Here is a 12,604-nt window from a genome sequence, read left to right as displayed (position 1 = left end):
CAGGAATGGCTTTTCCAAACTTTTGCCTCTAAACCTTCCCAGACTGGCAGCAGGTAGAGGGGAAGGAGAGTTTTGTGGTGCCACTTCCCCTGACAGATACTGTACTGCATAGCATCCCTGGAAGCCCAGCCACATCCTTAAATATCAAAAGGGACTTTGTTTTATTCCCTCCTACCTCAGTGGTGAATTTCCTTTAAAAAAATAAAATTATTTTTCCATTTTATGCAGAAATTTTATAGGAGAACCTCCACCACATTACCTTCTGCCTATTGGGCAAAACAGAATGGCTAGCCTAAACTGGGTACTGTGTTTTGGTGTGCAAGCAGAAAGAGTGCTAATCTGCCATACATTCCGTTTTTATTAGGTATTGCTTTAAAAGGTATTCCATGGCAATGAAACTCAGTCCCAAAATGGAAGTTAGTCAGTGAGGAACTAGCACCAAATGTGGGATATCAACTAGAATTTGTTGGTTTTTCCTTAAACAAAAAACAAATAGCAGTTGTTTTTTTGAGGATTTTCTGTGGAAGGATTTGAAATTTCCAGAAAAAAAAATCCCAAATTCAGTTTTATGTAAAAGAGTGGGGAGCAGAAGACTCCTGACTACCTTTTTTATTAATGTATGCTAGAAGAGTGAGAAAATTCCCTGGAATAGGTATTTCTGGTACGCTTGCCCCTTCACCCCAGGGTCTTGTAAATGACACTAATGCAGCCTAGGCGTAGGGTTGTTTTTATTGTTACAAAAGGGGGTGTATTCTAGGACACTGAAAAGCACTTGCTGTGGCCAGTACCTGCCTCAGCTGGCCTGTGTGTGTAGCTGGGTCCATTCTCCTGTGTGAAAACAGAGGCGCAGTGATTAAGTTGCTTTTCTGTAGGTCGTGGTATTTTTCAAAGAATTGCAATACTTCATAGTCAAAAATCGTAAATAGTTTTCACTGTTCACATGGTAGATCAAGCATCCAAGCCCCAGTTTATTTTTAAGCATTGAGCTCGTGTGTGGCATGATAAAAAAACCGATGTCAAACAGCATTGATAATGCTGTACCCAAACCATCTTCACTTTGTGTTAGCTTTTGACCCTCTGGCATCTCAGCGTCTCTATGCACAGGAAAGCAGACTCTGCCTGGCTCATTAGTCTCCAGTATATGGCAACAGACAGGGAGAGGCATTTATGATACAGTGATTTTTATAATGACATAATCATGTAATGTCAATGTCTTCCTTATATGAAGTAAAATGCCTAACTTGTGCAGACCAGCTCCACGAATCTTTAGCTGTCCGTGCTGACCGTGGCCAAATGATGCACAATTAAAATTGTCAGTTCAAGTCTGTCCTAAAATCTAGGCTGTGTTTCACGTCAGTTCAGTGTATACACTGTAAGATGGTGTCCTTTGTTCATACTGACAACTTCTAGGAAGTATGTAGGGAGTGTTAAAGGACGTTGGTTTTTCGTGCATTTGAAAAGGTAGGGGATCATAGGCTCAAATGCTGTCCTCAATGTGATAACAATGCACTTATTTTTAAGTTATTCTGAAGCATTGAGATATTGCTTTGACTGGCTTATTGTACCTTCTTCCCAAGGTCTTTTACTCAGAGGTTGAAGATGACAAAGCGGTTAAACAGCTCTCACACAATGTTCCCCTGAGCTTGGATATGCTTAGCATGGTGAGTATTTCTTTTTATACACAGCTGGAGCACTGGAATGGTGCTTGCAAGTAGGAACTTGCAACTGTCTACTTATTGCTGGTTTGTCAGTTATGCTGAGGATCCAAGCCCCAGATCTGCTCTGGGTATTGAGCAAAAGGAAATCCCTATGTTTTTTTTCTGTAATCCAGTCAGTGTGACACACTTTTGCTACTTGTTGTTTGTCTAATTTATCATGTAAAACTACTGGGACTTGCTTACATCTTCCTAGTAGTGGCCTACTAAAATAGAACTTTTCATTTTGAATATGCATTTTCTGTTGCACTTCCACACATGGAAGGGGAATTGCACGACTATGCACAGCTGGAGTTGCAGTATCAGTGTATGTGTATTACAGTGTCTGACAGAGGCAAGTGTGTGAGTTAAAGAAGATACAGAGTCGTCAGGGTATTTTTGTCTCTGTGTAGGACTCTGGCCTCCTGAAATATGGAATTTAAAGTTTAATAGTGCTGCTTTAGTTGCTGCTTTTATCCCTCCTTTGCTTTCTTATTTTGCTTTATTTCACCCTCCCCTTCTCTTCCTTCCTTCCCTTTTCCTGTCCAATTTCCCTTTCTGTTTCCATTGGCAAGTGGACACCCCCATCCTCTTCTGCTGCATGGCTGAGCAGTTAGTGCCAAGATGAAAGCAATTCCTATGTGCTTCTGAACGGTTTTACTGCTGTCTGCTTTTATAAGGGTATTCTCGAAACCTGCGGGCGCTTCCTCGGTGCACAGGAGCTGCTCTTTGAGTTCAGCAAGGCAGGAACAGAGGTTTTCCAGCCTCTGCCGGGCCAGAGCGCGAAGGAGAGTTGCCGGCTGGGAGCCGTGAGGGGAGCACTTCCGTACCACGCTCTGCAAAGGGCAGTCTGTCCACGAGGCAGCACCCTTACCCGCGCAGGGATCAAAGGCTTACGTGTGCACACAGAGGAGTGCCGCAGGCTCTCCGGTCTTTATTTGGTGGTCCTTCACAATTCATTTTTTTCCTCCTTTCTCTTCTGCTCGTCTTCATTCTCCTTTATTTCCTCACCCCTCTGCCTTCAGCCTCCCCACCTGATGTTCGATGAAGTGCATTCACTGATACTTCCTTATCCCTGCTGAGCAGCGCTCAGAAACCTTCCCCGGGAGAAGTGTGAGTGAGGCGGACGCTCAGGTTTCCTTTGGTTTTACATGTCTCTGGTTGTCAGTTCTGACTCCTGCAAGTTTCTGGGATCACGGCGAATGAAAAAATTTTGTTGCCATGATATTTTATTTATTTATTTATTTATTTGCTATTTTCTCCCTTCTGGTCTTTATCTCTGTATTCCTGACTTGATTTTCTTTTTTTCCCCCACACAAAAAATCATTCTTGCTAGTAGTGCCAACAAAGATCAAAGAGCATATTGTTTTTTTATTTTAATCCTGACAGTAGTAATTCTTACTCACTGGGAGAACAAAGTCTGTATCCCAGTACTCATACAGATGAATAACAGCCACATAGACTACTATGTGCTGCAGCATTGGCCTTGTTTTAATTCCCTGACCTGTTATTTATGTGGTTTTGTCATCACTTTTAGTATGTTACTTCATTAACAAGTCCTATTTTGCTTTTTCCCAGGGTCAACTTGAAGGACAAGCAGTTTTTGTAAGTATTGCTCACATGAAACTTGGTCGCAGCTGTGATTTAAAATTAAATTGAACATTGCTGACCTGGTTTTTCCACAGATTTACACACTAAAGTTGATCTCAAATGTTGATTTTACTTAGAACTTATACAGGATCTTTTGTAGTCAAAATGTGGCAAATAGTAGCTAAAGCTCAAAACCCAGAGATGAAGAAAGTGGGCACATGTACATACAGCAGCTTCCTTTTTAGCAATGAGTAGACTTTTCCCTCAGTCATCAAAAATATTTATGGATGTCTTGTTTTGCTGGAGTAAATTAGTGTAAAAAATGAGCTATATTCAGGCAGTGAGGACTTACAGGGGCCAGAGACAGTCGGGCAGTCAGACATACAGTGACAAGGAAGAACAAAGTCTGGCCATGGGAGAGGTGGTGGAGAGGGAAAACCTGAGCCAGCCCAGTGAGCGCTGAGGAGGAGGAGCAGGGGATGAGGCCAGCCACGTAATGCCCAGGAGGAAGGAGTGGGAGACTAACAACTAGTATAAAACAGGTTTGAAAGAAATAACAGCCCTCTTAATCGCTTTGCAGCTGGTGAATTATTCAGATTAATTTTTTCCAGTCCTGCACTCAGTCTGTCTGCTTCCTATGAGCAGTAAACGGATTGGGTTTATTGTGAGGGGGGAAGCAAGCAGGAGGCGCTTGGGTACGGGTGGGGTAAGGGCAGCGATTTCAGTGTTTGACTGAAATCCCTAACATCAACAACATATTGTAAACTTTTTTTTCTGAGAGCTGTTCTAGGAATGGAGAAATCCCACAAAGATGGTGGATCTTGCACAGCTTTCGTAGTCTGAATTAAAGCATGTTTGGTTTGACTGTAGGAGGCTGATGTCCAGATGAGACCTCAGGATGTGCTTGAACCAGGACTATCTGGTTCGATCCCAGCTGAGCTGAGTCTGGATTATGACATTTCAGAGTTGAGGTTCCATGCTGGGCCCTTTTTTCCTGCTTGATAAAAATAACACTTCTGAGCGGTACTTGCGGAGAGTATGACTGACTGGGATTAATCAGCTCCCAGCTGTCATTAATCCTCAGGAAGTGGTGTTCTCGCTGAAATGCTTTCTGTTATATTCATACTAAACTCCACAGAAATCTGCAATAGTTTTGTGGTTAAGTCTGCATAGTTCATGTTTCTGTCACTAAGCCTCCTCTCCCGGTGCCGGGTACGACCCCGCTGCTTTCTCAGAAGCTCCTCTGGACCATGTGAGACTGTTGTCACAAGAGCTGAACTGGGTCGCCTGTTTCTGTGTGTGCATGTGCCTGTGCAAAAGTTAGCAAAGGGGATAATGTCTTATAGCTGTATTGTACCACCTTATAATAGAGAACATGTAAGTGAGAGCAGCCAGGAGAAGTGCAGATGCAGTACAATTTAATAAGGCAGTTGTTCTAGTGGGCATAATATTCAGGAAGTTGAGCAAAAATATTAAAAAAAAAAGAAGAAAACAAGAAAAATTAGTAGACCTTAAAGGTGGAAGTTTTTAGGTCAGGCACAGAGCCATGGAGAGCAATAGTGCTCCCTGTTAAATTACCAATCACACCAGTACAAAATAGGGAGTGACCAGCTGAGCCCAGTAGTGGAGGGAAGGAGTTGTCAGGGCATCAAGTATCGTTAAACCCAGCTCAGTTTCTGCAGCCGTGCTGTAATCAAGGTTGGTTTTGTGTTTGTTTTTTTTTTTAATTAAAACAAAACAAAACAAAAAACAGCTTTTCTATGGCAAATAATTTTTAATCCTGGTTCCTGTGAGGTGGCTTGCTGCGCAGCCTCACAAACTGTTTCAACACACTTGGAGGGAGGGCAAGCTGTGTGGCAGGGCAGGGAGGGTTATACGGTTTCTAGGTACATCTGGCTCTCCACCACAGGAAAGGCATTGCATTGCTTCCCCCCATTCAAGAATGTGAGATTGTAATGAAATTACCAGTTGTCATTTTGCAGTGTTTTAGCAAGAGTGTTGGATAAGACAAGAAAGTGATGTTCGTGCCTAGTAAAGCCTCATGGGCAATGTGACGCCCAGTTTGGGGTATCATGCTTCAAAATATACAGGCAATGTGAGTGGAGAAAAAGACTACAAAAATGATGGGAAGCTAGTTCTTTCACGTACTACCTAAATTCCTTATCTGTGAGTCCACCCTGTCTCTTCTGGACTGGAGAAAACTTGGGTTTAACACCATTCTCCTAATTGCAAGCAAAAAAAGAGATGAAATATATACTCCCAGGTTCCTGGACAGTGTGGTACAAGAAAATGTGTTTCTTCTCCAGAATCGCATTTGAAAGCATTCTGGTGTGAGGTGGGTATTCCCTGAGATTGCCACAGATCAGGGTAGTTTGATGATGTCCTGAATCTTTACCTATTCACTAATGTCTTGATCCTAGAAGATTAGAAGATACTTGATCTCAAAGATATCCACTGTATGTCCAACAGCTGTGCTCGTGGGGAAGACATTGCCAGAAGAAAGAGGCAGATAGCCATGTGTGTAAGGCAAGGGAGCACCTTGCGGAGGTTTTGAGGGTACACATGTTGAACTTAAATACCTAAGCAGATATTAGGACTTCGATCTTGATTGGTCTTGCAATCAATGAGATTCGTTCTGTTTAGTTTATTGTAGACTTGGTTCTGGAGGTAGTAATATGAGGCAAGTACATCAATATCCCACTCTTTGCAGAGGCCAAGTTCCTGAACAGTGTGAAAGCAATAAGACACATAATGAACGATTTTTTCTCATATGAGTGAACGTAATAAACAGGGATGCTGGCAGGAACAAATGCACACAGTTTAAATACAGATGGACGGTATGTATGGTGTGGAGGATGGGATGGCAGGAGCAAGGACATCAGTATTGTCATTGGGAGGAGGTGCTGGGTTTTCAGCAACTGGCTTTTCAGAAAAGATCTTTTGAAAAGTTTTAGTCACTTCAGCTATGAGACTGAAAGCTCAGCTATGAAAGACCCAGATAAATCTTTCAGTGTGAGTGTGCTTGCTGCCTCTCTCTGGGCAGTTACTTTTCCATCATTGTTATCGTCTCCCTCAGATGAATCCAAATCATTCAGGCAGATCGTGGGTGAACGATGGAAAAACAGGATAATGGTCAGGTGGTCCATGTTAATAGGAAATCAGGGATGGAGCTCCAAAACCCTGGCTAGAGAAATGACAGACAGCAGGGTGTTGCTGAACAATGTTGTAGTAATAACATAAGTTCCCCAAAGAATAGAGAGGGAGAGTTTGTCCAAAAGACCGTCATGAGGAAATTTAGCAGTTGATAAAATTTGGGAATTGTTTACTATTTTACTGCAACTGGAAATGCAGATTTAAAGTCTGTTCCCGTGTGAAGAGAAAGGGCATCCCTGCATTTTCACATGCAATGTGAATAATGCTTTTAATATCAGAGAATGAAAAACAGAAGAAAATTCTCTGTAAAACAGTTTTTGTAAGTGTTTTTTTCCACACCAAAACAGTCTGTGGTGTAGAACCTGGTATTTCCATTTATTTGTATATGCTATAAAAATTCATAAATCTCGGATTTACATCTCTCTACAGGTAGGCTGGAGGTAAAGAATACCAAATTTCTAGACACACATACACATGCTGCATTAAAGACTAGATCCAAATATCTGAAGCTGATCCATGCTATGTGTACCAGCCATGTAATTTTTTGTTGACATTTGCTGATTTCTGGGAGATTGGAGCAGGCTCCTCTGAACAGTATTCAGCAGCAAAAGCTCTTCAGGTGGAGGTTAGCATCGCCTCCCTTGCAGTAGTTGTCTGTGGGTTAATCTTTCTGTATTTATGGCAGAGAGACAAAGAAGGGAAATGCTCATCAAGGCTGATAGCTAGGCTAGGAAAATTGTGAGAGGCAATGAGACTGGTATTTGCTCCGTGAGAAATTAAAGATCATCAGTTCACACTGCCACAACTTGCTTCGTTCTCAGGAGCTTCTGTGGTCTCGAGATTTAAAAGAGAAACAAAGCCAAAAACAAACAAACAAAAAAAAAAAGAAAAAAGAAAAAAAAAGAAAGAAAAAAAAAGACAATGCACTAGACTGATACTGAATGTCAGCAATTGGCTCAAGGGAGGGAATAGTATGTGACTTTGACTTCACCAGCAAAAAAGCCGGAGAGCGAATGCAAACAATCTGCAACCTTGTGAGTTATGCTGAGAAATGGGCCCAGGTCATCCCTGAGGATTCCCCCGGGGCAAAGCTGCAACTTGAGAGGAAACACATGGTGCTGTTTGTGTTTGTTGCTTCTGAGCTGGGCTGGGCTGGGGACAATCGTCCTAGGAGGTTACATGGAAAATGCCGTGTAAGAACCCTGAATCACAGCTCACAGCACTGTCCCCAGTTACACAGAAGATCTTTCACAATGTTCTTGTCTTGTCTTCTCTTGACTCTGGTAGGAAGTTGTTATTGGTGATCTGAGGCCAGGCACTCCACACCGTGTTAGCGTTGGAGCATATGGATGGGCAGGGAAAGGACGACCCAGCATGCCCAGAGACGTGACAACCTTATCCCAAGGTAACGTCGCTTTCTGTTGCAAAACCGGCAGGGCACACGTCTGTAACACAGCAGGTCACTTGCACCTAAATCTGTCATGTGCCGTATCATAATATTTTACTATTATTATTCCACAACTGTGGGGTTTTAGAGGGGCAACAGGTGAGGGGAGAAGCCTGTGAGTTTGATTCCCAAGACCGTGAGTTTTGGGATATCGTGTGTATTAGCCTGTCCGCTTCTCTAATGGTATGGCTTTGCATTTCTTCTGACTTAGATAAGTGCATGGCCCCTGCGCCGCCCTACCAGCCCCAGGTCGTGGTAGTTTCTGATTCAGAAGTTGCGTTATCCTGGAAGCCTGGAGTGAGTGAAGGAAGTTCTCCCATCCAGTACTACACGGTGGAGTTCATCAGGCAAGTTTGCCAGTGGAGTCTGAATTTCAGCATTTGTGCACTACAGTTTTTTTTAACCTAACCTGCACTATGAAACTGCATATAGATTCTTCTCATGATTTATTTACTTACTGTGTATACACTTAGTTTTCCTCTTGACATGTGTTGAATTACCTTGAAAATTGAAAGGCAAAATCAGAAATAATCTAATTTGTTATAAAATCACCAATAAGTTGTACCTTCTTACTGCAGAAAATAAGGTCTAATCTGATCTCTTCCCTCTAATAAAGGCCTGGGTGAATGAAATTTTAAGTTTCTTCTATCAAACGCTGCCGAACCATGCTGAGAAAAGTCTGTGGCAGAGCAGTGCCCCTGAGCAGGAGTACCCTGGGCTGCTATAGGAAATAATCTGTGGATTGCAAACTCAGTATGTTGGGCAGTTTTACCTGACAAAATTCTTTTGGGTCTCAAGCTTGCAGGACTCAGACTTGCTTTGTTATCCTAATGCTAATTAAGTTCACATGAAATGTTGGACTTTCTGTTTAGATTTTTTGGGGGGGGTGGGATATTGGTGTGTTTTTTTCGTCGTCCTTTATGTTGAACTCTCTAAAATTTGCAGTAATAGAACTGAACTGTGAAAAGTTGCCAATCAAGTTACTTTTATAAGATGCATATGAAAGGTCAGGAGGAGGTGGTTATCTGCATGCAAAAACAAGTTTTCATACCTGACTGTTCATATGCTTGTGCAATGCCTACAAAGCTGTTTATTTTCATTTGCTTGCGCCTATGTTTACCCTTACAGTGAATGCAAAATTCAACCTTTGGAAGTTTAACCCTTTGGGTGAACAGCTGATGACAGGTTTTAGTTGAGGTTCCTGGGTAAGAAGAGAGAATTGCTTCTTAACTACTCTTAGCTGTAAAGGTCAAAAAATAGTTCTTCAGAAAAACACATTCATTTTTTAAAAAGAATTGTTATTGTTAAAACAGACAGAAAGAACTATTGGTTTTCAGTGCCTTAAGTATGGTTACAATCTAGAAGATACTGATATAATGAAAATAATTCCCAGTCTGAAAGCCTGCTTGTGCACTTACATTGCACTTTGTGTTTGAATCAAAATGCCCCATGTTTAGTGGGAAGCCGTCCAATGTTCATTGCACTGGGAGGCAGGACATGCGGCCTGAAGATACATTATGGTCATCACTTCAGCATTACCATGAAATTTCTCCAATATCTATTTTTTGAACACAATCGTTATCCGAGTCTTTCTCTCCTCTCCATCTCTTGTCTCTCATTTGCTCAGTGAATGGGAAAAGTATTTTCTTGGGTTCTGATTGACCACACTACTACCACCTCTGTACTTTTGCCAGAAAGTGGAGCCTGCAGGTTTATGTACACCTTTTCATAGCACTGGGGGCCTGCTAATGGAAGAAGCGGGCACCATCATCTCCATCTGATGCACTGAAAGTGCACCCTTGAATGTTTTTGTTCAGCCAGGGAGTGGAAAGGTGCCTTCCCTGTATAAGTTGAAAGGTGCGAGTAATTGAAATTTCAGGGTTTCGTTGGTTTTAGACTTTGGAAAAGAATTTGCTAACAGCACAATGTTTTGATTACACTGTTTAGTTTGAGGTTTAAAGCTAAGCTGAAAGTATATTTGTTAATTTAGGGATTATGCTCTCTTAGACTGGGAAGCTTGATTATATGTTTGGAGAAAGTTCAGTGAGCCATAAACCCTAATGGCTGCTAGAGGTAAAGATTTAACTTTAAGCTTCATTGTCTTTTGCTGCATATAGTTTTAATTACTATAAAATATATTAACATGAGTTAAAATTGTTAAATTAAACCAGTGTAAAACCAAACCAAAACAGTGCAAGTAAATTCAGAATTAAGTCTTCTTAAAAGAGGACTGTAAAAGAAATACAATATTATCCTGTGCTTTTGCAAAATTAATTACTTTCTCATGCAAATCTGTAATTTTTCTTGGGTGCAGCATAAATGTCTCAAAACACTGACATTGTTTAAATCATTTCAGTCCCATTAGAACTAACTTTATGACTTTAACCCCAGAAAAACCGTGCTAGGAGACTTAGATGAGGAAGAAACTCTCTTTTCATTTGCTCAACTGTGATATAGGGGATTGAAAGCTCATGAAAATTCAATACATTAATTGTTTGCACATACCAGAATCTAATAAGAACCAGAGCTAATCTGCAGTTTGTTTCTACTTGGGGTCTAAATTTGGGCCTTTATTTAGGCACTTGCATGGGTTTCTCTGGAGCCTTTTGGTTCACTATAGGCTGGGGAGGGCTGCAGGGAGTTTCAGATGTAGGACAAGCTGGTCTAACTCAGGCTCTGATCTGCTGTTGACTATAAGAGGATGCTAAGGAGACCACAATCCCAGCTTAGCTAAATGCTGAAAATCAGGAGGGTGAATGTAGGTCTCACTGCTCACTACACAGTTCATAGGGAATGTTTGAAAGAATGTGTTAAACCCAAATTAGCTACTGGTGTCTATGGAAGCTTGCTGGCTCAATGTATATAGTCTGTTTGTCTATGCTGAGAAATATTTTATGGCAAGTGGCATTCTCGTGGAAGTCTCTAAAGTGAGACCCTGAACATAAATCAACTAGTTTGGGTGTTTTTCCTAGAGATAGTATAAAAAATTAATTCTCAGAAATGTCTTGGATATTTTCACTTGAATACTCCAAATACTCAAATTTTTAATCTGTTGAATGACTACCCAATCTTTTAAATTTGGAGACTAGCTTTCCCAATTTTTTGTGATCAACTAGCATCTACAGAACCACAAGTGTTTCTGCAGCATATCCCCTAAAAGGATTAGGTCACACTTAGACGGAGTGAAGAGCTTTCAATATTAATCTTGACATATAGGAGAAATTTTTCAATATCTCAGTAGTGACATGAAACTTCTGCTGCAATGAACTAGGCATGTTCTGCTGATAAAACTGGGGAGTTTTATCAGTATACAGATGTTGGGGAACAGATTCGGCATGGTATTTCGAGCACATTTCTTGATTAGTTTCAAGCCTTCCCCCCCAAAAAAAGGTGTGTCCTGGAATCCATTCCGTGTTGAACTATCTGTCCCTGGTGCTTCACTGAACCAGGCAGTCATATTTGCTTTTGTTGGCAAGGAACATGAAACAACAGTTCTGACCAGGGAGACACCTCCTAATGCCCAGCAAAAATACCTTCAATACTGTTTTCCGGATTAATGCATGAAACAGATACATCTTCCTCAACATTTACCTCACTGTTTGTGAGGGTTAAATCCTCGAAAAGGTAAGTAAGGAAGAAAGAGGAGTGGAAGATGTAGAAATTAGGGAGGAAGAGCTTAATGTTAGAAAGAATCAGATGAATATTACGCAAAAAAAAAGAGTTTAGAAAATTGTCTACTTTTCCTTTCCTCAGAGTTGACCTGGCATATTGGTTGATATATTTTATAGAAGTGTCACACTAAAGCTAAATAATAATAATTACCGAAAATTATATTCCATAGTGCGTTATTTCCTACAATGAGTATTTTCCATAGCAGATAAGAATATATTGCCCTTGTCATCATATTTATTATTTGTAAGAATGTTTTTTTTAAAAAAAATGTGTAGAGGTGAATTTACCACTTGAGATGAGTACAAACACAGCACAAAAGAACAACCAAAAGCCTTATAAATATTGGATTGCTAGCAGGTGCTTCACTCTGTTAAATCATTTCCACGTGATTTTAAGAGGAAGTTCAAGTGAGTATAAAATCGCTGTTCTCTGCATCAGAAAGATTTCCTTTCTTAAGTTGAATCAGTCCCCAGATTACAACACAAAGCAATAACCCAAATGTTTTGGGTACGTTTGGGGCAGATTTCCACCCTTGGTTTATGTCCATCCATTCCTATTCACTTTACCCATATGTTTATTATCTTAAAAACACTCTGACTTTGTCACTGGCCAGATTCTTACCGCATGGCATTTCTGTGGTGGAGATGCATAGCTGTAACTTCAAGAGCAGAAGATGCCCACGGAAATTGTCTGATTTCCCTGTGCACAGATGCAACGTCTGGAGCAGCCCTGCGAGGTCTCAGCTGGAGACAGAGACCTGTGCTGGTCCAGGGGATGTAGCGCTGCAGAAAGACGGGAAAAGTGGCATCAAAATGAGCCCTGCCAGTACAATAGTTGACACAAACTGAAGTGTGACGCAAAAAAAGGACCATGGAGACAGTTGTTAAAATGTTCCCAGCTTGGAAAACAGGGGAGCTGGCTGTCCCTGGACGCAGTCACCAGCCGAGTTTGTTGTGTTCCTCTCCCCATCTGTTTGCCGTTTCTTCATCTTGTACTGATTTGTTCACACAGGCAGCGTTCTGGAAAAGTAAGAAAGGTCAAGAGAGAA

At 41.2% G+C, this 12,604-nt stretch overlaps 1 protein-coding gene across 1 annotated transcript in view; it reads left to right on the top strand.

Annotated features, from left to right (window-relative positions):
• The window catches only part of LOC104616427 (pikachurin-like), a gene marked incomplete at its 3' end in the record, with an annotated part of 29,402 nt that overhangs the window by 509 nt on the left and 16,289 nt on the right, over positions 1 to 12,604 (top strand). The window contains exons 2-5 of the mRNA XM_010281435.1: positions 1,578 to 1,661; positions 3,273 to 3,299; positions 7,725 to 7,842; positions 8,096 to 8,231. Of these exons, the coding sequence (XP_010279737.1) occupies positions 1,578 to 1,661; positions 3,273 to 3,299; positions 7,725 to 7,842; positions 8,096 to 8,231 (365 nt within the window). The remainder of the gene's footprint in view (positions 1 to 1,577; positions 1,662 to 3,272; positions 3,300 to 7,724; positions 7,843 to 8,095; positions 8,232 to 12,604) is intronic.

Source organism: Phaethon lepturus, unplaced genomic scaffold (assembly GCF_000687285.1).
Source record: "Phaethon lepturus isolate BGI_N335 unplaced genomic scaffold, ASM68728v1 scaffold8822, whole genome shotgun sequence".
NCBI lineage: Eukaryota > Metazoa > Chordata > Aves > Phaethontiformes > Phaethontidae > Phaethon > Phaethon lepturus.
The sequence above is the reverse complement of the archived record's forward strand: the minus strand, read 5'-3'. Positions and strand labels throughout refer to the sequence as shown.